Source organism: Osmerus eperlanus, chromosome 18 (assembly GCF_963692335.1).
Source record: "Osmerus eperlanus chromosome 18, fOsmEpe2.1, whole genome shotgun sequence".
NCBI classification, from domain to species: domain Eukaryota; kingdom Metazoa; phylum Chordata; class Actinopteri; order Osmeriformes; family Osmeridae; genus Osmerus; species Osmerus eperlanus.
Genome location: NC_085035.1, coordinates 2,500,213 through 2,523,877, shown reverse-complemented (window position 1 = coordinate 2,523,877; position 23,665 = coordinate 2,500,213). Strand labels below are relative to the sequence as shown.

At 53.2% G+C, this 23,665-nt stretch overlaps 1 protein-coding gene across 1 annotated transcript in view; it reads right to left on the bottom strand.

The window, feature by feature from the left end:
• Positions 1-8,285: 8,285 nt before the first annotated feature.
• Positions 8,286-23,665, bottom strand: part of adamts6 (ADAM metallopeptidase with thrombospondin type 1 motif, 6) — a 42,288-nt gene continuing 26,908 nt past the window's right edge. The window contains exons 17-23 of the mRNA XM_062484811.1: positions 22,808-22,971; positions 21,409-21,547; positions 19,077-19,206; positions 17,160-17,364; positions 16,771-16,947; positions 12,160-12,316; positions 8,286-10,069 (exon numbers count right to left, since the gene is read on the bottom strand). Of these exons, the coding sequence (XP_062340795.1) occupies positions 9,960-10,069; positions 12,160-12,316; positions 16,771-16,947; positions 17,160-17,364; positions 19,077-19,206; positions 21,409-21,547; positions 22,808-22,971 (1,082 nt within the window). The 3' untranslated portion in view covers positions 8,286-9,959. The remainder of the gene's footprint in view (positions 10,070-12,159; positions 12,317-16,770; positions 16,948-17,159; positions 17,365-19,076; positions 19,207-21,408; positions 21,548-22,807; positions 22,972-23,665) is intronic.

Genomic DNA, 23,665 nt, shown 5'->3' with positions numbered 1-23,665 from the left:
CCTGGCCTCTGTTCCAATCCCAGCCTCTCCTGGCCCCTGTTCCAATCCCAGCCTCTCCTGGCCCCTGTTCCAATCCCAGCCTCTCCTGGCCTCTGTTCCAATCCCAGCCTCTCCTGGCCTCTGTTCCAATCCCAGCCTCTCCTGGCCTCTGTTCTAATCCCGGCCTCTGTTCCAATCCCAGCCTCTCCTGGCCTCTGTTCCAATCCCGGCCTCTGTTCCAATCCCAGCCTCTCCTGGCCTCTGTTCCAATCCCAGCCTCTCCTGGCCCCTGTTCCAATCCCGGCCTCTCCTGGCCTCTGTTCCAATCCCAGCCTCTGCTGGCCTCTGTTCCAATCCCAGCCTCTCCTGGCCTCTGTTCCAATCCCGGCCTCTCCTGGCCTCTGTTCCAATCCCAGCCTCTGTTCCAATCCCAGCCTCTCCTGGCCTTTGTTCCAATCCCGGCCTCTCCTGGCCTCTGTTCCAATCCCAGCCTCTGTTCTAGTCCCGGCCTCTCAGGTATGTAACCTGTGTGTTCACACCACTGTGGACAGAGCCCCAGGTGAGGAGAAAAGTGATAGATGGAGGGCAAGCGAGTGGTTGTCTATCTGCTATTGGTTGCCATAAAACACACACACACCTATCTCTTTGCGCATACTTGTCCTCTCCAGTATGTACATTTTTGGTCAAGTTCACTCAGGTGCTTAGACAGAGCAGCTCTGGTGTTCCGTGTCTGGAATGGCAGTGCTCTGCCTACAACCCTCTGGGCTGGACTTCGGTTGTAGGAATCCTTGAATGGTTCTTCTATCAAACATAGGAGGATTCAGGGTTTAAATCTGGTGGAAATCGAGGAAAGGTTCACAGATAGCCACTGAAAGCGTGTAGTCCCGCGATATGGATATGTTTGTGAACTTCCTGTGAGTTCTGATGTCATATCCTGGGACTCTCTTTTGGTTCCCGTGGGGATGAGATAGGATCAAAGCTCTGAAACTGGAGCGGCAAAGGAAGAGTAGACAACATTAAGGAAGATGAGTTTGCCAGATATCCTACCTGCCAGTTTTCCAACTCTGTCTGTGTCCTCTGGTTAACTTTCTTATTTACACCCACATAGCAGGAGATCCATCGCCATGGACACGCAACTGGGACAGTTCGCGGCATTCGTGTGACCTAATGTGTTCACCTTAACCTTGAACAGATGTTGATCAATCTGTCAACATCTGTACTTCAACCACCTTGAACATCAAATGAACTGCTTCAGGTTGTTTTACAGTGCCAAAATGATTCGAAGTTAAAAAAAGAAAGCCTAATGTAATTGTTCCCCTTAAGTGGGTCATGGAGTGTATGACGCGACAGTTACAATGAACGTGGAACTGCATTAAGAAGACAAGCATGGAGGACAATCTTTATGACTCACGTCACAAAGTTAACTTTCTATCACCTCCCTCATAAAAGGCTGTTTTACACCACAGTGTTATTTTAACAATCAAATCAGTTAATTACACGTTTATGACTTGGAGCCAAGCCCCGTTTAAGCCAGCACCAGGTGTATTTCAAATTCTTCAACCGATGTCCTTTACCCAAAGTGGTAAGTCTAACCTCTCATTGTCGTCATATTCCGACCAGCATCACAATGTTTCTAGGCGGCCTGTAATACACCTTAAACCCAACAAATTCAGCATACTCATAACTTGTGTGGAAACTAATAACATCAGACTATTTAAGTAATCTCAACGATTTCTACTTTCAAGTAAATAACTTATACAATCTATGAATTAGTCAATTCAGAGTTTTCTTTCAAATTATTTTCCCTAAGAGATTGGAATACTTAGTTTAATGAAATCAGTTTTGCGTAAACCATCTTCCTGGGGGTTTGCAGTGTAACCGAGAGCAGTAGGTCTCCTGTGTTGTCATTATAGACCCATCCCCATTCATACTCATTAGTCTACGGTCATTCATTAGCTGGGCTCATCAGCTTATGGAGAGAGGGAACAGAGGAGTCTGAATCGTTGCATAATTCACTCTTGATCAGAATGACCGTGGGCTTGCAAGTAGATGAGTCTTCACTTGAGGAACTGCTGTTCCTTCGCTGTCCTCTGTGCTCATGGGGATTCGGTTACACACACACACACAAACAGCATGCGCACACACACACAAGTCTCATCAAAGCCCACCCGCACTTGAGAGCTCTCTTGGCTGTGTGCCGTCCAGCCTAAGTGATTGTCTATCGATTTGTTGAACTCTCAATCCACCTAATCTACTTACCTGCCCGCCTCGAGTTCTGCCCGGCGACGGAGGGTATGATTGGAAGGGGAGCAGCCTTCCCTGAAGGTGACCTGCTGCGCTGCAGCCAGCCAGAGGACTGATGGACGTCACGGCCCCTGTCACCCAGCAGAGACACACTGACTGGAGTCAGACTGACTCTAAGAGTGGGAGTCAGATGGCTGAGCGGTTAGGGAATCGGGCTATTAATCAGAAGGTTGCCGGGTCGATTCCTGTCCGTGGTCAAGGCACTTCATCCTACTTGCCTCGGAGGAATGTCCCTGTACTTACTGTAAGTCGCTCTGGATAAGAGCGTCTGCTAAATCAGTGGTTCTCAACCCTGGTCCTCAAGTACTCCCTGTCCTGCATGTTTTAGATGTTTCCCTGCTCCAACACACCTGATTCAAATTAATGGGTCGTTATCTATTTATGCAGAAGCCTGCTAACGACCATTCATTTGAATCAGGTGTGTTGGAGCAGGGACACATCTAAAACATGCAGGACAGGGAGTACTTGAGGACCAGGGTTGAGAACCACTGTGCTAAATCACTAAATGTAAATGTAATGACTGGGGGACACAGTCAGAAACACATGCATTGGAAGGCCATATGTAGGATTCTATTTCACGATTGTATTTTTGTGACAGTGGTTCGGACCAATCAGAATCCTGAACCTAGGCAGCTACAGGCGTGGTTGAAGTTAGTCCGTGATGGACGGTGATAGACAGATGGCTCATCCAATCAACTGCCAAGTATTATTATTTTTCTAAGCGCCTGCCCTTTTCCAAACCCAACCTTTTTCCACTGCATACTTATGAATAATTATGTTTTTATTTTTTTATAGAATATAAGTATGCAGTGGCATAACGACATCTCTGACGTTGATAACAAACCAAATCGGTTGAAAATTGATTGCAAGTTATGGTCATTTAAAAAGTACATGTAGCATCAACACAATGTTATGGGTGAGCGAGTTGACTGTAGCAAGATGGCCGCCATGTGCGGACGTTCTAGACTCCGCCGTAAGACATCTAGTCTTTATATATATCTATGGTTGGAACCTTGTTCTCCCCCAGCCCAGACCAGCATTCCTTCCTGTCAGACCCCCTGCGGTCACACATGCACCGTCTCCAGTCACACTACAGGGAGCAGCGGGGACCGAGCCCTGGTTCCCCTCACATGGAACCGTGTCCGGAACACTCCATGCACTCACCGACGACACCGGAGTTTCGCGGAAGCTTTGATTGGCGGCGATAAGTCTTGGCGGAGCAATGGGGGGGGTTTGTCATCGTGTTAATCCTCACACCCCCGCAGTAGGAGAAAGGTCTTGCAAACAGCCAGGAGGAACACAGGGGGGGGGGGATCAGAGGCCTGACGAATGCTGTTATCACGGCTCCAGGCCAGAGAGCAGTGTCCTCAGGCGAGCCCTGCCTAGCTCAGCACAGACTAATTCATATTAGCCTAGCCTAGCCTAGCCTAGCCTGGCCTAGCCTAGCTCACCCCAGCTCAGCCCAAAGAGACCCCCAGACCAGCCTGTCCTAGCCTAGCCTAGCCTAGCCCAGCCCAACCCAGCAGATAACCTGGTCCAGGCCCGGAGGTGAGGAAGATCATTACCATCCCAGCGTGTTCATCTCCGCTCTGGCGTCCTAGCTTCAACCACCAAATGTCTTCCAGGAGATTCTGACGCAGTCCAGGATTCCCCTCCAAGCAAACAACGGTGTGTGTGTGTGTGTTGATTCAAGTGGAGGCACTTTGAAATCATAAATCTTGGAACGCTTTTCTGGTACAGTATGCATTGTTAGAAAGTATTCTGAGTGTGTATGGCTGATATGGGTAACCCCTGGCTTCCATCAGTGTCAGCGTGGGTCCTGGAGGAGTGCAGTCTCCCTGGGTGTGGACGTGTCATCTGGTCCTCCTCTCCTCCACACGTCTTATCAGCAGCTGCAACTGAGATCTCCCACCTCTCATCTATCTAATGTACTGGCAAATCACATCAGCACTTGTTCTGCTTCACACACATGGCTTGTGTCAGGGAGGCTAATATTATCCGCTCGACAGCTTTAGAGACAGACAGACAGAGAGACAGATAGACAGCGAGAGAGAGACAGACAGACAGTTGGAGAGAGAGGGATAGAGAGAGGGAGAAAGAGTGTAAAAACAGCGAAGGTGTGCATGACTGATGACATGCTACGATGGCATGAACAAGTCGATGGTTAAATACTCCTATTACATTACACACAGGTCTTGAATAGTCTTCAGTAACCGGGATTGTTATGTTACAGTGATCCACACACGTCCCGTCCATAACAAGAACCCCATGCGGAGCAACTCAGAAGGAGAAGCTGTCTGTTCTGGTCCCCCTCGTGCTAGTTCAGCTCCAGAGCATCCATATATGGCATTTTAAAGAAATATACCAAATCAAAAGGAATGCCATTTCTTTCTGCATTCTACGTCACCTCTTCTCTGTTGTGGCTGAAAAGAGAATGGCATGTAAACAACTGTGTCTGTGTGTGTGTGTGTGTGTGTGTGTGTGTGTGTGTGTGTGAGAGAGAGTCCTGTGCATATCCATATCTGTGTCTGTATATCCACGGTCGCTTGGTTTTGTGTGTGCGAGTGTGTCATCTAAACAGCCAACTCGTTGCTTGTGGTTAGCGAGCGGCTGCTTAATTAATCTCCCTGGACCCTCTCTCCTCTACCCCCCCCCCCTTCTCTCCGTTCAAAGAGCCTCTCTCCGTCTCTGCAACAGGGACGACAGTGTCTAGCGCTCTAATGTAATCACAGCCCCATGCGGCCCAGTCAGCGAGACGGGAGCTGGGCCAGACTCACAGGTATTCTAAACTGGTTACATTCGACCAAACATGCCGTCCGTCTCATTCTGTAATTGGAGGCCCTGCTTTGGTGTGTGTGTGTGTGTGTGTGTGAGAACAGGGTTCCCTCAGCGGGATAGATAATGTGTGTTTGAAACGTATTACCTAGGAGGGTCCAAACCCTCCCAAGTGAGAGATTAGAGGCATACAAGGAGGTAGCAGGGTCATGGTTTGGTCACCGAGAGATGCAGGTGTTCCCAGGCTGAAGCACCTTCTCTTCCGGTCCCTTCTAGAAGGTTCCCTGCAGACCGGGGTAGCTCCGAGCGTCACCCCGACCCTGCAGCTCGGAGTCCCCCACCGCAGTTCCTTCAAACACAAATCGACGGATCGGGATCTTCGATTGTAGTAGCTTCCGCGTGAGGATGTGAGGGGTGTCTGTGCTGGTGTGAGAACAGACACCCCCCCCCTCCCCCCCCCCGGGCTCCAGCCTGGCCCGCTCTCAGGAGGTGAATGGATGGTGTTGTTCTCTGGTGAGAACCACTCTCCTGGTCTCCTGCCATGGGCTGCCGTGACCCGCTGAGTCTCTCTCCAGGAAACTAAGTGGAGGACTGAAGTAGGCTGGAGTATCGCAGGCTGAGGCCCCGAGCCTTTAAAGACCATCAATGGGGAAAGAACATCCTTCCATAACAGCCACTTCACAGATTAGCTGCAGAGTGCGGATGTAAGCTGCCTACAGGCCTGGGTTTGTGGGTGAAGACGGCATAGGAGAGCTCCCCTTTGTCAGTGTGACTGTAGGAAGCAGGAAGAACACAAGGGCTGGTATTCAGGAAGTGAGGTAGTCAAGCTAGGGGATTTTTACACTTCCTGATCCTGCACTGATGAAACCCTACATCTGAGTGTGATAATCTGGTATAAAGATTTCAAACAGCAATAATACTTGTATCTAGTATAAACAGCTTATCTAGTGAATTAAGATAACTTTAAGATAACGGCACATTGTTTTAAGAAATCTTATCAAGAGAATTTGTATTTTCTTTCTGGCAGCCAAAATGAGCAAGGTCATAACTAAAATTTTAGCACATGAATTCAACAGGGCATTTTTTGCAGTGTGTGTCGAGTGGAGGGGTTAGATGGCTGAGCGGTTAGGGAATCGGGCTATTAATCAGAAGGTTGCAGATTTGATTCCTGGCCGTGCAAAATGACGTGTCCTTGGACAAGGCACTTCACCCTACTTGCCTCGGGGGGGAATGCCCCTGTACTACAAACAAGTGTGATCTTAAAAGGGATTGTGTGTGTGTGTGTCTGTGTGTGTGTGTGTGTGTTTGTGTGTGAGATGTCAGGTGGCTGAGCGGTTAGGGAGTCAGGCTAGTAATCTGAAGGTTACCGGTTCGATTCCCGGCTGTGCGAAATGACGTTGTGTCCTTGGGCAAGGCACTTCACCCTACTTGCCTTGGGGGAGAATGTCCCTGTACTTACTGTAAGTCGCTCTGGATAAGATCGTCTGCTAAATGTAAAATGTAAATAAAACAAAAGGCGGCCACCACACCTGGTCTCTTTGAAGCTGCTCATTTTAATGTCCTAATGTACGTACGTTAAAACAAGTTGGTGACGGGCCAATATTTCACTGCATTTCTTTTTACTAGGCTAAATTTCAGGTTGCATGCAGTGAAATAAATGTAAGACAAGTGACACAACGCAATAAATTAGCATATAATTTACAATTGGAGAAAAAAAAGGAAATTAGTAACAGTGTACCAACATTAATACTGAATATAAAATATACGCGTTGACTAATCACATGATGTCTGTCTTTCCTCTCTTGAACGGTAGGTACAGGGTAAGCGTTTTGACATTCAAACGACCAGGTTCACAGCGACAAGTACCAGTTGTATTGTTGTGTTTGTAATACGTGGCTTTGTCTGAAGGCCCACAGCCCGAAGACAAGTACCTCAAGCCTCACGATTGACCCCGAAACCAGTCATGAAGCCCGGCACTTAAGTGTCAATAACAGTTCAAATGCTCCTCAAGTTTCTCTCTGTCCTCTCCAAACATCCTGGTTCAAGGTTGGACTGACAAACGATGAAAACGGCTTATGTCCGTTACACTGTATTTGCCCTACTGAAGGTGGCTACGAAATGGTAGCAGCAGCAGCAACAACAAAACAAGGGAACATGGTCGTGTGGTTTAGCAGTTTGTCGGGGGGGGGGGGGGGGTGTTCAGCCCCGTACACGCCACCGCCCCTCCCTGATGCCAGGTCCGCAGCGTCACAGTCCATGTCTGTGTGGAGGGGCGTTCGTTTCAACGAGTCGCGTGTGTGACGATCCCTTTTCACACGGCCGGGACCGGCAGCCGTTCCGTTCGGGTCGGGCTTTCTCATCCCCGCTCCACCACACGGCTGAACACAACTGGCGGCGCGGGGGCCCCAGATACCTACTGAACTAATCGATGCCAATTCCCAGCGTGAGGTAAGAAGATATTGTCTATCGAAAACAATAACATGGCCAGCATTAACCAAACGGAGACACAGAGTTGTTTCATATTGCTAAGGTCCAGCCAGCTGACAGTGGCTGGTTGACTGGACTGGACCGGTTTTGAGAAGCACTCACTTGATAGCACCAGGAGCCTGGGAAGGCTCTTCAGTCACAGGGAGCAGGAATCTCACAAACATCCCTCATTCGGAATTGAAAAGAAAAAAAAACGAAAAGAAAAGAAAAAAGGAAGAAAGGAAAGAAACAGCATTGAGTTGAGTGTGCTGTGTTGTTGACTGTTGGTTCTGTGTTCAGTGTCGAGTGGAAGAGAGGGATGAGGACGGCGAGAGGGAGAGGAAACAGAGGAGGGGATGAATATTTATGCGTAGTAAAAAAAAAAAAAAGATGCAGGTCCTTCAAAATCTTTACTTCAATACCAAACAGTGGGACTACCCAGCCCGTCCAACTGGTGAAGCCCAGTGTTGCAGCAGTGAGCCTGTGCCCTGTGTCTGATGGCCGGGCCCTGTGTCTGACAGCCCGGGCCCTGTGTCTGACAGCCTGGGCCCTGTGTCTGACAGCCTGGGCCCTGTGTCTGACAGCCCGGGCCCTGTGTCTGACAGCCCGGGCCCTGTGTCTGACAGCCCGGGCCCTGTGTCTGACAGCCCGGGCCCTGTGTCTGACAGCCCGGGCCCTGTGTCTGACAGCCTGGGCCCTGTGTCTGACAGCCCGGGCCCTGTGTCTGACAGCCCGGGCCCTGTGTCTGACAGCCCGGGCCCTGTGTCTGACAGGCCGGGCCCTGTGTCTGACAGCCTGGGCCCTGTGTCTGACAGCCCGGGCCCTGTGTCTGACAGCCTGGGCCCTGTGTCTGACAGCCCGGGCCCTGTGTCTGACAGCCCGGGCTCGATGCTCTCTCTCGGGAGAGTAGCTGGAGGCTCCGGTGGGCATCTCGAAATTTAGAGAAGAAAACAGCCAACAGAAAAAGTACACAGGAACACAAGCAGACAGATCCAAGCTTTTGTTTTGAGTGTGATGAAGTGAGAAGTGGACCAGCTTGACCTCAGCTCTCATCCAGCAGGGATGGATAAACAACAGCAAAAAAAAACACACAAACAGACCTCCTTCCAGCACAGCACATTGTATCTGATCTGAGACCTGGTCTGTCGGTTCCAAACAGGAAGCGCATCATCACGACAGGAACTGTCACACCAACACTACCCCTCCTTGTAGGCTACAGTAGGCTAAATATACCAATCTGACACAAAACGATAAGAGAACAATATGTCGATTATGCCTTGTCTTGAGTTGTACAATAAATATACAGTACATGTATGGGACTGTCTGTACCTGGCAGGGGAGCCAGCTGAGGTCTGTCTGCCCCTGTAGCACCATCACAGTCTTAAAGCAAGAGCCCAACACAGACCGTTCCTCAGTCCTAATCCTCCTCTCCTCCCCAGCCCCTCCCTCTCTCCATCCCTCCATCCCTCGAGTCCACCCTCCGTGTGTGATGTGTCCAGCACTTTGGATTGAAGAAAGAAAAAAAAAACGACAAACGGATGACAATAAAGGATAACAATAATATCAATAATTATTATTATAATAAAAATAACATTACTAACAAATGATCCTCTTAAGTTCCACTTCACAGAAGTGAACATAAAAACTGTTCTGTGTCAGCGTGCGGAGCTGAGCAGTGGTTTGGTTTTTCCAAGGTGACGGCGGGGGGACCAGGTGTGGGGGGGGGAAACGGGGTGGGAGGGGGGGGGGGGGGAAACGGGGTGAATCCCTCCCTTTCATCTTCCGTGCTTCCATCATACTGTCTGCCTCCTTCTCCACTGTGCCGTCCCAGGTCTCCCTCCTCCCTCCCTCCCTCACTCCCTCCCTCCCTCCGTGTCTCCATCCTGGTGGGTCAGTGTCCTGGAGGGTCAGTGTCCTGGAGGGTCAGTGTCCTAGAGGGTCAGTGTCTTGGAGGGTCAGTGTCTTGGAGGGTCAGTGTCCTGGAGGGTCAGTGTCCTGGTGGGTCAGTGTCCTGGTGGGTCAGTGTCCTGGTGAGTCAGTGTCCTGGTGAGTCATTGTCCTGGAGGGTCAGTGTCCTGGAGGGTCAGTGTCCTGGAGGGTCAGTGTCCTGGTGAGTCAGTGTCCTGGTGAGTCATTGTCCTGGAGGGTCAGTGTCCTGGTGAGTCAGTGTCCTGGTGAGTCAGTGTCCTGGAGGGTCAGTGTCCTGGAGGGTCAGTGTCCTGGTGGGTCAGTGTCTTGAAGGGTCAGTGTCCTGGAGGGTCAGTGTCCTGGAGGGTCAGTGTCCTGGAGGGTCAGTGTCTTGAAGGGTCAGTGTCCTGGAGGGTCAGTGTCCTGGAGGGTCAGTGTCCTGGAGGGTCAGTGTCTTGAAGGGTCAGTGTCCTGGAGGGTCAGTGTCTTGAAGGGTCAGTGTCCTGGAGGGTCAGTGTCCTGGTGAGTCAGTGTCCTTGGCACGTCTTGCAACACATCTGTCTGAAATACGCACGGCTGCAGAACTTGAACTTCAGCACCAGCGGGCAGTACGCCACCTTGTTTACGTCTTTGCATTCTGAGGAGAGAGAGAGAGAACACAGAAAGAGATACAAGTGAAACGGAGGATCGCACAGCCAAGGGGGGGAGAGGAAGGGGCCGGGAGATAGCGCTGTCTAGATGTGTTTACGGCCTGGACGAACGCCTTTTAATACGAACGCCGAACATTGTGAGACGCTCCAAGATTCTCCCGTCTGACAATAAGTACCCGTTATAAATCTGTCCTGATGCATAATGGTGCGTTCCTGATGAGGGATGGGAATATTTCTTGGCCCGCGGTAACGTGTTACCATAACTGCCTGACTCCTCACGTTTACGTAAGGAGCGAAAGGAGTCGTCTCCCTTCTCGGTGACGGACGCCAGCCGGCTGACATTACCGCCCTTCACCGGCTGCTCAGAAACAGCAGCTTATGGCTACGTTGTCTCTACTGTTTGTGTCCTTCCTGAATTACTTTCAAGAGGTCAGGTCAGGTCACGGAGAGAAAAGACAGAATCTGTCTCTCCGCCATTCCGTAAATCCTCTCATCGTACATCATACGTTCTCCGTCCATTTTTTGCTTTACACAACCATAGGCCTACGGATGGTTGTTATCTCCAGAGAATGTCTGCTTCCTCAAAGCCCAGACCACAGACCGCTACAGGAACCATCTGAGGTCCCTCCAAAGCTCAACATCAACCACAACCCCAAACCAGGTAATACATCACTGTCATCGAGCTACATCACTAGCCTGGCTAACAACAAACCTCACACAAACCTCTTCTTCCCTTCAACCAATCAGACCTCCGTGTCTTCCCCCCACCCCACCTGACCTCTAACCCTCACGCTGCCTTGTGGGGCATCCCTCATCCCTCTGTACGGCCTCCCTGAAGTCAGGCTCGATCTCTCTAAGGTTATCTAGGTTTATCACAAGTTCAGACGACCAGTCAGCGACAGTACCCCTCAGATCGCAGTCGTAGGTCTGTCTTAAACAAACCAACCTAGGGCTGCCGGAACGATTTCTCCCTTATTCCAAAACGTTCCGTCGGAGACTCCTAAGGTCACGGATGAGATTGAGTATGTATTTTCTGAAGGAATATGTGATTCCAGGAGTCCTATTCATTGTGCTGATGAGAGCAGAGCTGTGCTCTGTCGGGAGCACAGTTCATATGCCTCCCTCAGCTCGTCACAGTAATTACCACGGCAACACCCTGAGACAGGGACCACAACCAAGATAGAACCTGGCCTAGCTCACCACCTGGGCATCCTGCCCATTCCTGAAGCACACACACTCACTCACACGCTCACACACACAGACACACACACACACACACACACACAGTTACAGACAGACACACAAACTCACTGTCGTCCACAAGCCTTACCACAATCAGACCCTCTTCCCTGGTTCAGGTCAGGCCCAGGGAGAGTCAGATGAATGGAGACACTGCCTCACTGCTGTCCCTCTGGGGACAATTAGCCTGGGGCTAATCCCCTCAACTAATCCCAGCCGGCCCTGACAAGCCGCTCCCGTTTTCAGTCTGGCCTAATCGGAGGGGCCCTTCTCCGAGCATCGGAGTAGCCATCCATCATGTGTAAGTGTATATGGAAGGGTCCAGACTCTTGGACTTGAACAAGAGCCAGAGGGCCTCGCTAGGTAAGACGAACGCAGCTGGCTCGCCCGGAGCGTGTGTGTCATCCTAGCGTGTTTAGGTCATGGTAAAGGAACCGGGAGTGAGATAGAGACAGTTTATTACCTTTTTTCAATCGAGTCCTTGTGCGAAGGCATCGGTAGGCTTCAGTATTTACACAGCGTAGCATCTGTTATTGAGATCCCTGATGAGGTTGTCCCTGTCTGTTTATTGTATTACTCGGAGCCAAGGCGTTCTTTCTGACATGTGACTGTGAATTATAATCTTCAGCCTGTCAAACACACCTGACTGCTGCTGTGCTGTGATTAGGCCTTATTAGAATGTGATGGCAGGCTAAGGGAAGCGCGCGCGTGTGTGTGTGTGTGTGCGCGCGGGAGGTGTGTGTGTGTGCGGGAGGTGTGTGTGTGTGTCTGTGAGCGGGAGGTGTGTGTGTGTGTGTGTGTGCGGGAGGTGCGTGTGTCTGTGTGCGCGCACACTCACCGTCTCCGTTGAGGATGGGCGTGGCGTCACACTTGCTCTCGCACTGCTGCATGGTGGAGAGCCTGAGGGCCTCGGAGCACTCACTGGACTGCTGCCCCGTGTAGGACACACACTGCACCAGCCTCATCTGCTGGCCCAGGCCACACTGCGCCGAGCACTGCACACACACACACACACACACACACACACACACACACACACACACACACACACACACACTGGGGTCAACACTGAGAAACAGTACAGCTACATACTCATAAGAATGCACTCGCACCTGGACACACACATGCACACACATGCACACACACACACACACGTGTTCTTGGTGTCACTCCTTGATGTTCTTGGTATGACTCCTGATGGCTGGAAGCTGCTGTTCTTGTGTCCTGGTGTCCAAGATGCACTCTAATCCTGCTGGGAGCTCAACTGACTAATCACACCATGCAGAACACTGCCTGATCCAATCAGCTGATCACGGGAGACCACACCAGCACAGCAGCCCCCTCACCCCTCCTCCCCTCATCTCCTCCTTCTTTCCATACTCCCCTCACCCCCTCATCTCCTCCTCCCTCACCTGTGATTAAACTGGCTGTGTTTTCAACCCAGCTAATCTGGAGGGTGAGAAAGCGATCTGGGCGACGGAGGGAGCTGGCAGGCCCACATTCAGACGTTGGTGGAAGCAGACAGTAAACTGCATCAGACCGGCCCACAACACAAGTCCTCTGTCCTCACCCTGCCCCTCACTCTGCCCTCACCCTGCCCCTCACCCTGCCCCTCACTCTGCCCTCACCCTGCCCCTGACCCTGCCCTCTCACCCTGCCCCTCACTCTGCCCTCACCCTGCCCCTCACCCTGCCCCTCACTCTGCCCTCTCACCCTGCCCCTCACCCTGCCCCTCACTCTGCCCCTCACCCTGCCCTCTCACCCTGCCCCTCACTCTGCCCTCACCCTGCCCCTCATCCTGCCCCTCATCCTGCCCCTCACTCTGCCCCTCACCCTGCCCCTCACTCTGCCCTCACCCTGCCCCTCACCCTGCCCCTCATCCTGCCCCTCACTCTGCCCCTCACCCTGCCCCTCACTCTGCCCTCACCCTGCCCCTCACCCTGCCCTCACCCTGCCCCTCACCCTGCCCCTCACTCTGCCCTCTCACCCTGCCCCTCACTCTGCCCTCACCCTGCCCCTCATCCTGCCCCTCATCCTGCCCCTCACTCTGCCCCTCACCCTGCCCCTCACTCTGTCCTCACCCTGCCCCTCACTCTGCCCTCACCCTGCCCCTCACCCTGCCCTCACCCTGCCCCTCACCCTGCCCCTCACTCTGCCCTCTCACCCTGCCCCTCACTCTGCCCTCACCCTGCCCCTCATCCTGCCCCTCATCCTGCCCCTCACTCTGCCCTCACCCTGCCCCTCACCCTGCCCCTCATCCTGCCCCTCACTCTGCCCCTCACCCTGCCCCTCACTCTGCCCTCACCCTGCCCCTCACCCTGCCCTCACCCTGCCCCTCACCCTGCCCCTCACTCTGCCCTCTCACCCTGCCCCTCACTCTGCCCTCACCCTGCCCCTCATCCTGCCCCTCATCCTGCCCCTCACTCTGCCCCTCACCCTGCCCCTCACTCTGCCCTCACCCTGCCCCTCACCCTGCCCCTCATCCTGCCCCTCACTCTGCCCTCACTCTGCCCTCACTCTGCCCCTCACTCTGCCCTCACCCTGCCCTCTCACCCTGCCCCTCACTCTGCCCTCACCCTGCCCTCACCCTGCCCTCACCCTGCCCCTCACCCTGCCCTCACTCTGCCCTCACCCTGCCCCTCACCCTGCCCCTCACCCTGCCCTCTCACCCTGCCCCTCACTCTGCCCTCACCCTGCCCCTCATCCTGCCCTCACCCTTCCCTCATCCTGCCCCTCACCCTGCCCTCACCCTGCCCCTCACCCTGCCCTCACCCTTCCCTCATCCTGCCCCTCACCCTGCCCTCACCCTGCCCCTCACCCTGCCCTCACCCTGCCCCTCACCCTGCCCTCCCCCTGCCCTCACCCTGCCCCTCATCCTGCCCTCACCCTGCCCTCACTCTGCCCTATCCCTGCCCTCACCCTGCCCCTCACCCTGCCCTCACACTGCCCTCACCCTGCCCCTCACCCTGCCCTCACCCTGCCCTCACCCTGCCCCTCACCCTGCCCTCACCCTGCCCCTCACCTTGCCCTCACCCTGCCCTCACCCTGCCCCTGACCCTGCCCTCACCCTGCCCTCACCCTGCCCCTCATCCTGCCCTCACCCTGCCCTCACTCTGCCCTATCCCTGCCCTCACCCTGCCCTCACCCTGCCCTCACCCTGCCCTCACCCTGCCCCTCACCCTGCCCTCACCCTGCCCTCCCCCTGCCCTCACCCTGCCCTCACCCTGCCCTCACCCTGCCCTCCCCCTGCCCTCACCCTGCCCCTCATCCTGCCCTCACCCTGCCCTCACTCTGCCCTATCCCTGCCCTCACCCTGCCCCTCACCCTGCCCTCACACTGCCCTCACCCTGCCCTCACACTGCCCTCACCCTGCCCCTCACCCTGCCCTCCCCCTGCCCTCACCCTGCCCCTCATCCTGCCCTCACCCTGCCCTCACTCTGCCCTATCCCTGCCCTCACCCTGCCCCTCACCCTGCCCTCACCCTGCCCCTCACCTTGCCCTCACACTGCCCTCACCCTGCCCCTCACCCTGCCCTCACACTGCCCTCACCCTGCCCCTCACCCTGCCCTCACACTGCCCTCACCCTGCCCCTCACCCTGCCCTCACACTGCCCTCACCCTGCCCCTCACCCTGCCCTCACACTGCCCTCACCCTGCCCTCACACTGCCCTCACCCTGCCCCTCACACTGCCCTCACCCTGCCCTCACCCTGCCCCTCACACTGCCCTCACCCTGCCCTCACTCTGCCCTATCCCTGCCCTCACCCTGCCCTCACCCTGCCCCTCATCCTGCCCTCACCCTGCCCTCACTCTGCCCTATCCCTGCCCTCACCCTGCCCTCACCCTGCCCCTCCCCCTGCCCTCACACTGCCCTCACCCTGCCCTCACCCTGCCCCTCACCCTGCCCTCACCCTGCCCTCCCCCTGCCCTCACCCTGCCCTCACACTGCCCTCACCCTGCCCCTCCCCATGCCCTGAGGGAGGTGCCCCAGGGCATGGGAGGTTATTTCATCCGAGCTGTTGAACCAGAGGATGGGAGAGGCCCGGCTCTTGGAGAGCCTCCGTGCTGACTCCATCAGGTCTCAGAGAAATCCCTGACGCCCACACACACCTGCCCGCATGCCAACTAAGCAGTCTGTAAAAGGATCGTGTGAGTGTGTGTGTGTATGTATGTGTGTGTGTGTGTGTGTGTGTGTGGGGAGGGGGGGGTGCATGCCTGTCTGAGTGTGTGTGTGTGTCTGTGTGTGTGTTTGCTGGCCCCATTGACCACTAGGCTACCTGGCTTACCATCACCTTCAATGAACCTCTGTGAAAGCTTGAGCTGGCTGGCATGTCATCCCTTGCTAATTACAGAGTCTTTATCAGGGCCCACGCCAGGCCCGGCAGATGGGAGACGTCAATGGAGGGTCTTAAGTGGGATTAGGACCAGCGACCTGTTGGCCTGTTCCACCGAGGCCCGGATACCTTGCAACAAGCTCCCCTTTCTGGAACGCTCACAGGCTGGAGGGACAGGAGGGGGAGGGGGTAATTACAGGGTGGAGGGAGGGAGGGATGGAGGAGAGGGAGGGAGGGGGGGGGGGGAAGGGGAGGGAGGGAGGGGAGGGAGGGAGGGAGGGGGGAGGAGGGGGGGGAGGGGGGGAGGGAGGGAGGGGGGGAGGGAGGGAGGGGGGGAGGGAGGGAGGGAGGGAGGGAGGGAGGGAGGGGGGGGGGAGGGAGGGAGGGAGGGAGGGAGGGAGGGAGGGAGGGGAGGGATGGAGGAGAGGGAGGAGGGAGGGAGGGAGGGAGGGAGGGAGGGAGGGAGGGAGGGAGGAGGGAGGGAGGGAGGGGGGGGAGGGAGGGGGGGAGGAGGGAGGGAGGGATGGAGGAGAGGGAGGGAGGGAGGGAGGGAGGGAGGGAGGGGGGGGGAGGGAGGGGGGGGGAGGGAGGGGGGGAGGGGGGGAGGGAGGGGATACACACATCTCTCTCTCTGAGGCGCCAGACTACAGCTGTGGTTTACGAGGAGCTGACCTTGGCAGGGTGACCTTGGCAGGATCAGGGTGCCTTTGATGGTCAGAGCCGGGTTATCACTCCAGTCTGGCTTGCTTACGGGGGCTGTGACGGAGGGGATTGAAGTCGAGCTCTGCGTGTCGACACGCACGCGCTCCTTATGAGGAGAAGAAGACAGAGCCAGGACCTCCCTGACCCCTGACCCCTGACCTCCACATCCCAGATCTGGGTGTCACCGCTAACTGATACCACATCAGCAAACACTCCAGGGCTGTTCCGACACACACGCACTAAACAGGCTCTGTCGTTTATCACACAAGAGAAGCCTACACAAACAATATAAGATTTCTTTCTTTTTGTTTTCGTTTCTCTAAAACATATATATATGATATAGTCCATTTCAGCCATCTGCCTACTTGGTTCTGAGCTCTGTACTCTGAGCAGGACAAGGGGGAACCTTTCTCACCTGTCCCCATTCCCCAGGGATCCAGCGAGGGGGCGGACAGCGTCCCAGGCTGCAGCGGATTCGGACCGGGGGCTTGCTGTGGCTGGGACAGTGGGCGGGGGGGAAGGTCTTGGTCAGGTCGCTGCTCTTGCACAGGACGATGCGATGCTTGAACCCGGGGCCACACTTAGGCGTGCACTGAGGAGAGAGGCAGGAAGGAGGAAGTGAGGTCACGCTCGGCTCATCGCTGCGACCTCAGAGGGCCGGAGAGGTGAATGAAAAAACGTCGCACGACAGCCCCCTGCAGCAAGCGGACCCCCCCTCCCTCCCTCCCTCCCTCCCCCCACCCCCCCCCCCCCACCCCCTGGGGGGGCTAAGATGTACCGTGAGCCCGCCAGCCCCTTTCTCACCTCTGACCAATCCAAGGTGACCCACTGGGGGGGGCAGGACTGGTTGTTGCAGGACTCGCGTTCGATTGGCCGGTGTGTGAGGCAGTGGCTGTCTTCCAGGGTCTCCTCCTGGGCGGGGCCTATCCTGCGGACGCAGAGCACAGTGCGGGTCCGTGTCCCCCCGTCACACGTCCTCCCGCAGTCAGACCAGTCCCCGATGAACCACCTGCACACACACACACATTTACATTTTGTCATTTAGCAGACGCTCTTATCCAGAGCGACTTACAGTAAGTACAGGGACATTCCCCCCCGAGGCAAGTAGGGTGAAGTGCCTTGCCGTCATTTTGCACAGCCGGGGAATCGAACCAGTAACCGCTCAGCCACCTGACATCTCACACACACACACACAATCCCTTTTAAGATCACACTTGTTTGTAATGTTCTCTTCAAGCAGTGCCATGTTTTTTTTAATCTGCAGATCAAACTCAGATTTCGCTGTTTTATTTGGTCGTGCCATGTTTTATACGAGCTGAAGCGGTGTAATATAAATGCGAGTCTTGCAACACAACAGTCTAACGAAGGTCTGTCCTTGGAAAACAGTGCCTCGGAGATCCATCTTACGTCATGAAATGGAATGTATACAGAACTAACAATATGCTCAAACATCTGTGTTGGCTCTCATTGCTTCAGCCCATAAAATCCTGGGTATTCTAAAACAATTGTGTTTACACGGTGTCCTTGATACAGGGTTTTTTAGAGCGCAATGTTTGCGTTCCTCAACGCACTAAATACCATGTGTCGGTTATTCAGCAAAGCGACGAGAGCAGGGACTGGAGCCCAGTGTCTTGGGGGTAACAAACCCCTCTGTGAGGACCAGGGTTAGGGTTAGGAAGCCACACATGTAAGTCATGACGTCACAAAGAACAATAAACGAGTTACTGTATGTTAGCAGAACAGTAGTGTATATTCAACTGTCAGTCTCCACCAGCGGATGAGACTCACATGCGAGGCCGTTGACAAACGGTCCCTGGAACGACTCATTTCAGACACCGAAGTAACCACACACACACACCACACACACACACACACACCACGCACACAGACACCACGACTGGCGTCAGACAGAAGCCCATTGGCCAAATGCAGTTCAGTTCATTTCCTCCTTTTTCGGTTTAGCCTCTGAGACATGATTGAACTGAGTCTGACCACGTTCCCCAGTTGTAGCAGAGAGGCGAAGCACTTCTGGTCAGCGTGCCCGCACATATTCCACACTTACCCGTGTGTGTGTTGTCCCGGGAGGGTTCATAAAGTAAACTAGCCAATACAATTAAACACAGGTGGTCATTTTCAGAGTTCCTTGGTTTTTGGCACTAAACAAGCTCTGAAAATAGTTAACATGTGAAGTTATAAATCATTGCCGATTTATTTGAGCGTTTTCTTTAAAACACTTATTTTTTTCTTTTCTTTTTTACTCAAAGGGCTCCTTGAAGGCACATGAATATCGGCAGTCATTATCATTTCTACGTGAGATGTTTCTACGGTGTTGTATGTGAGGGAGAACGATTGAAGCCTGTTTTTCTAAGTTGGGGATCTTCCAACCTGTCTCTCGTCTTTGGAAGACCAGTAATCTCAGGACCTGAGGTCTCCGTAACAGAATGAACCCTTGGTGTAGCCAGCCAGACACGTCCAACATGTCCCAGAGAGAGATTCATGGACACTAGCGAAGTTCTTTTGGCTCAAATCAGAGCAATGAGTGGTCTAAAGAGGGGATGTACTCTGTCTGTTAAAGGTGTGTGTGTGGTGTGTGGCATGTGTGTGTGTGGTGAGTGGTGTGTGTGTGTGTGGTGTGTGTGAGTGTGTGTGGTGTGTGTGTGAGTGTGTGTGTGGTGTGAGTGAGTGTGTGTGTGGTGTGTGTGTGTGTGTGGTCAGACGTACTCGGGAGGGCAGGCCTCTGTGTTGCAGTCTCTCTGGGTCTCTGGAGGTTTGCTGTCCGGGTCACAGTAGTTGTTCTGGACCACCGAGTTATCATCCAGACGCTTACACACCAACTCCTGCCTCTGGGAGCCTGGAGAACACACACACATACACACACACATACACACACATACACACACACACACACACATACACACACACACACACACACACATACACACACACACACAGACACACACAGATTCATCTCCAAAAGGATTTTCCCCTTTCTCACATGTAAAAGCTGACCAGAGACTGAGACTGTTTTGTACAGTGCTGGGAGAGCAGGCCTGATCTCTGCAGCCTATAGCACACCCTGATCTCTGCAGCCTATAGCACACCCTGATCTCTGCAGCCTATAGCACACCCTGATCTCTGCAGCCTATAGTACACCCTGATCTCTGCAGCCTATAGCACACCCTGATCTCTGCAGCCTATAGCACACCCTGATCTCTGCAGCCTATAGTACACCCTGATCTCTGCAGCCTATAGCACACCCTGATCTCTGCAGCCTATAGCACACCCTGATCTCTGCAGCCTATAGCACACCCTGATCTCTGCAGCCTATAGTACACCCTGATCTCTGCAGCCTATAGAACACCCTGATCTCTGCAGCCTATAGTACACCCTGATCTCTGCAGCCTATAGCACACCCTGATCTCTGCAGCCTATAGCACACCCTGATCTCTGCAGCCAATAGCACACCCTGATCTCTGCAGCCTATAGCACACCCTGATCTCTGCAGCCAATAGCACACCCTGATCTCTGCAGCCAATAGCACATGTACAAGCCTTCTTCTTTGTGGGATATCTTGGAGAACCACTTAAACAGAGCAGAAGCTCTTTACTTTGGCTCCTAACGTAGGGAGGGAGGGCCACAGTATCGCACACACACACCTCCCACTGTGTGTGTGTGAGCATATGGGTGTGTGTGTGTGTGAGCATATGGGTGTGTGTGTGTGTGTGTGTGAGCATATGTGTGTGTGTGTGTGTGTGTGTGTGTGTGTGTGTGTGTGTGTGTGTGTGTGTGTGTGTGTGTGTGTGTGTGTGAGCATATGGGTGTGTGTGTGTGTGTGAGCATATGGGTGTGTGTGTGTGTGTGTGAGCATATGTGTGTGTGTGTGTGTGTGTGTGTGTGTGTGTGTGTGTGTGTGTGAGCATATGGGTGTGTGTGTGTGTGTTCCCATGCTGTACCATCTCAGAGAGGGTCTGTCAACAGTCTCCTGGGACACATCCCACACCATATGCCTGACTGATGTCAAATGATAACAGTGTGTGTGTGTGAATGTGTACACATGGGTGTGTGTTTAGGGTGCAGAAATCAAACCATCTGTGGTAGGACTGAAATATAGGCACCATATACTATGCCGCACTACGCATGGGGCAGGTCATGAAATACAATCTGTGAAGGTGTCATGAGATATTTTCTAACGGTTTTTATTAGCGCTGCATTCAACCCAACTTGATGATTGGCCAGCTAAGCTGAATTCAGTGGTTACTGTGCTTCATTCCAAGCCTGTACCCCCTGTATATGATAGGATTGTTTGATGCGCAATAGAGAACAATGGGAGCCAACAAATATTGGTAGCCATTTTTTTTTTTTTAAAGCTTACTTTAGAAGCTTTAGAAAGTACGAACCCTCGAACATGCCTACATCTTCTATAGTTAGAAGACAAAACAAAAAGGCTTGTCTAAATCTTTTCAAAGTGTTGTTGTTTTGTAGAATACAACATGCTTTTACTGGCCAGGCTTGACAACAGGGAGGTAACCATGTTTATTGTTTTATGAATCTCATGGCTTCGGGGTAAAGATTTGGTTTAGTCATTCTTGAGGCTGCAGATCAACATTTGGACTGTGGTTTAGAGTTAAAATGCTGGACGCAAGGACTAGGCTTCTGGAACAGTGTGTGAAGCCATATAGTGAAGGAGCCAGAAGATATGCAAAGAAGCTCATTTATAGAAATTACAGCCTATTCATATCCCATAAACTGATATAGAAAGCACATTTAATATTCATTTCAGTTTGAAACCAGAACGGGATGATGATAATTATGGAGATGATAAGGGCTGATTCTGGAAACTCAAATCTTTAATTATGATACCAGGTTTCCCCCAAGTATTCTGCAGCCAATGTCAACCCTTGGTTGTTCAAGACAGACACACACACAGAAAACTGTACCAAATGTAACATTTTACAGTCGATGGTCAAAAGTTATCACTCCATTGTACCATATTCAAGCACCCTGAAGTACACCCAGGAATTGAACCGTGGATGGAGTGGTTCTGCTGTCTTACCTCCAGCACAGGTGGCGGAGCAGTCTGACCATGGCAGGGGGTGCCAGGCGAACCCCACCTCGTTGTCGCCACTTCCTGTGCGCTGGATGGGGATGTTGAACCTGTAGTGGATTCCCAGGTTCTGCTCCTGCAGGAGCACCTGTACAGACATGGGGGGGGGGGGGGGGGGGGAGAGGGGGGGGAGGTGGGGAGAGGGTTGGGAAAGGTGGATGGGGGAGGGAGGCGGAGTTGGTGAGGAGGAGGGAGGAAGAGGGGGAGGGGGGATGAGCCGGCGGGATGGAGAGGGGTAGGTGGAGGGGAGGGCAATGGAGGTTGGGGGAGGTGGGGAGAGGGGGAGAGGGGGAGGTGGGGAGGGGAGGGGCAGACAGATGGAGGCTCTTAGAGGTTCTGTATACAACAGAGGAAGTACACTAGCACCTGGTCTACCTTTACCTCCCGCGAGAACATTCATGGGATTCCGATCCCATCTGTACATGAACACAATCCCAAACTATCTACACAGCCCCACTCCTGTACCGGAGAGCTGCGTCTAACCTTAACCAACTGGGCAGCAACAGTGCAATGTTTATGTTAGAGTATGTGATGCAGGAGAAAGCATGGGAATTCTACACAGCTTTGAGGCCGCAGTGGAATGACTTGTGGTGGAACGGCCCATTTTGTCTATTCCAGTGGTGATGTGTGGTCTGTTATTTTCAGCGTTCATGTCCAGGCAAAAGCCTTTGCGGTCCTGAAGACCATTGAGTTGAAACACATGCACACAAACATGCAGTACACACACGTACAGATACATACTACACGCACACACACACACACACACGCACAAGAGTACACACTCAAGCACTCAGGAGACCCATTAAAGTCTTTGTGCACACACACACAAGCATACACACTCACGCACACACACACGCATACATACACACTCACAAACACACACTCACACACACACACACACACTCCAGCCTGCCAGCACACGCCCTCGCACACGGCCTCCCCAGGACGTGTGCCTGGGTGAGTCTGAACCGAGCCAGAAACTGCCTTTTCAATATCCCCTTTTAAATAGCTGCTCTCCCCCGAACCGCAGGCTGGAGGTCATCTGAGGTCTGCACCCATGTTTCACGCAGCTCTCCAAGCAGTGAAACCTTCAAACTCCAACCCCAGCCTCCTCTCAGATAACAGGGTTATCTCTCTGGGTCATCTCTCTGGGTCACCTCTCCCCAGAGAGGCTCCTGTGACGATCACCAGCACAGGTGTGACGTCCGAAGAGACGGGCGACCCCGACCAAGGTCAGCAGGTCCTATCAACGTCAGCGTGACCCGAAAGGGATCCGAAGAGCGACCTGCTCTCGGACTAGAACTGCGACGGGGGCGAGATTAGGAAAAAAACGGCAGCTTTCGTTTACCATGACGACCAGGTTCTCCGTGGTGGCTCCGAGGGCCTCCAGGGACTCGGGTTCGTCCGGGGGCCTCTGGTAGTGGAAGGCGGTCCCCGCGATGTCGAACTTCCTGGGCCAGTCGATCGTCCACGCCCCGTTGATGTAGTAGTCGTCTCCCTCGGACTTCAAGGCTGGCAGCGACACAGAAAACGACGGAAGCTCGTTAGAAATGCCGCCTGGGAGAGTCCCGTGACGGGCAGCCTAGGGACAGTAGCTAAGACAACAGGTGTTGGGGGGGGGGCAATGTTTTGGTGTGATGTCATCGCCATCATTCATCGTGGCACTCTTCCTCCAGTTCTCTGAAGTCATTGGCAACTTTCACTCCTTCAACAGACGCTGAACAGCACTCAGAGCGCGCACGCACACACACACACACACACACACACCTCAGTGAGGGAACAGAGAGAAAATAACACACACACACACTCTTCAGGTGAAAGCTTGGAAGAAACCCACGAATACCAGTCTTCTCTGGTCGTCAAAACAAAGGTTTCGTCTCCAAGCAAAACAGATCTGAAAATATCCACTTTCTCTGTTTTGAAAGGGGGCCAAATTTGGGAAGCAGTGATTCCACCACTCTGCACTCTCTGTCAATCTGTCTCTTCATAGCTCACTGCCGTACAATACCATCGCTATTTACACAGATTAAGGCAACAATATGAAGTTAACTTGTCTGTTTTAAATAAGCACAATTAAGGCATTATCAGCAGGTGTGTGTATAACCTTAGGTAATCAGCGAAATCGCTGTTTGTAGACGCTTCACTATTGTTACCTTAGAGTTAGGCTTAAGTGAAGCCTTAACTGTTTGCCTAACCTTAGATCCTT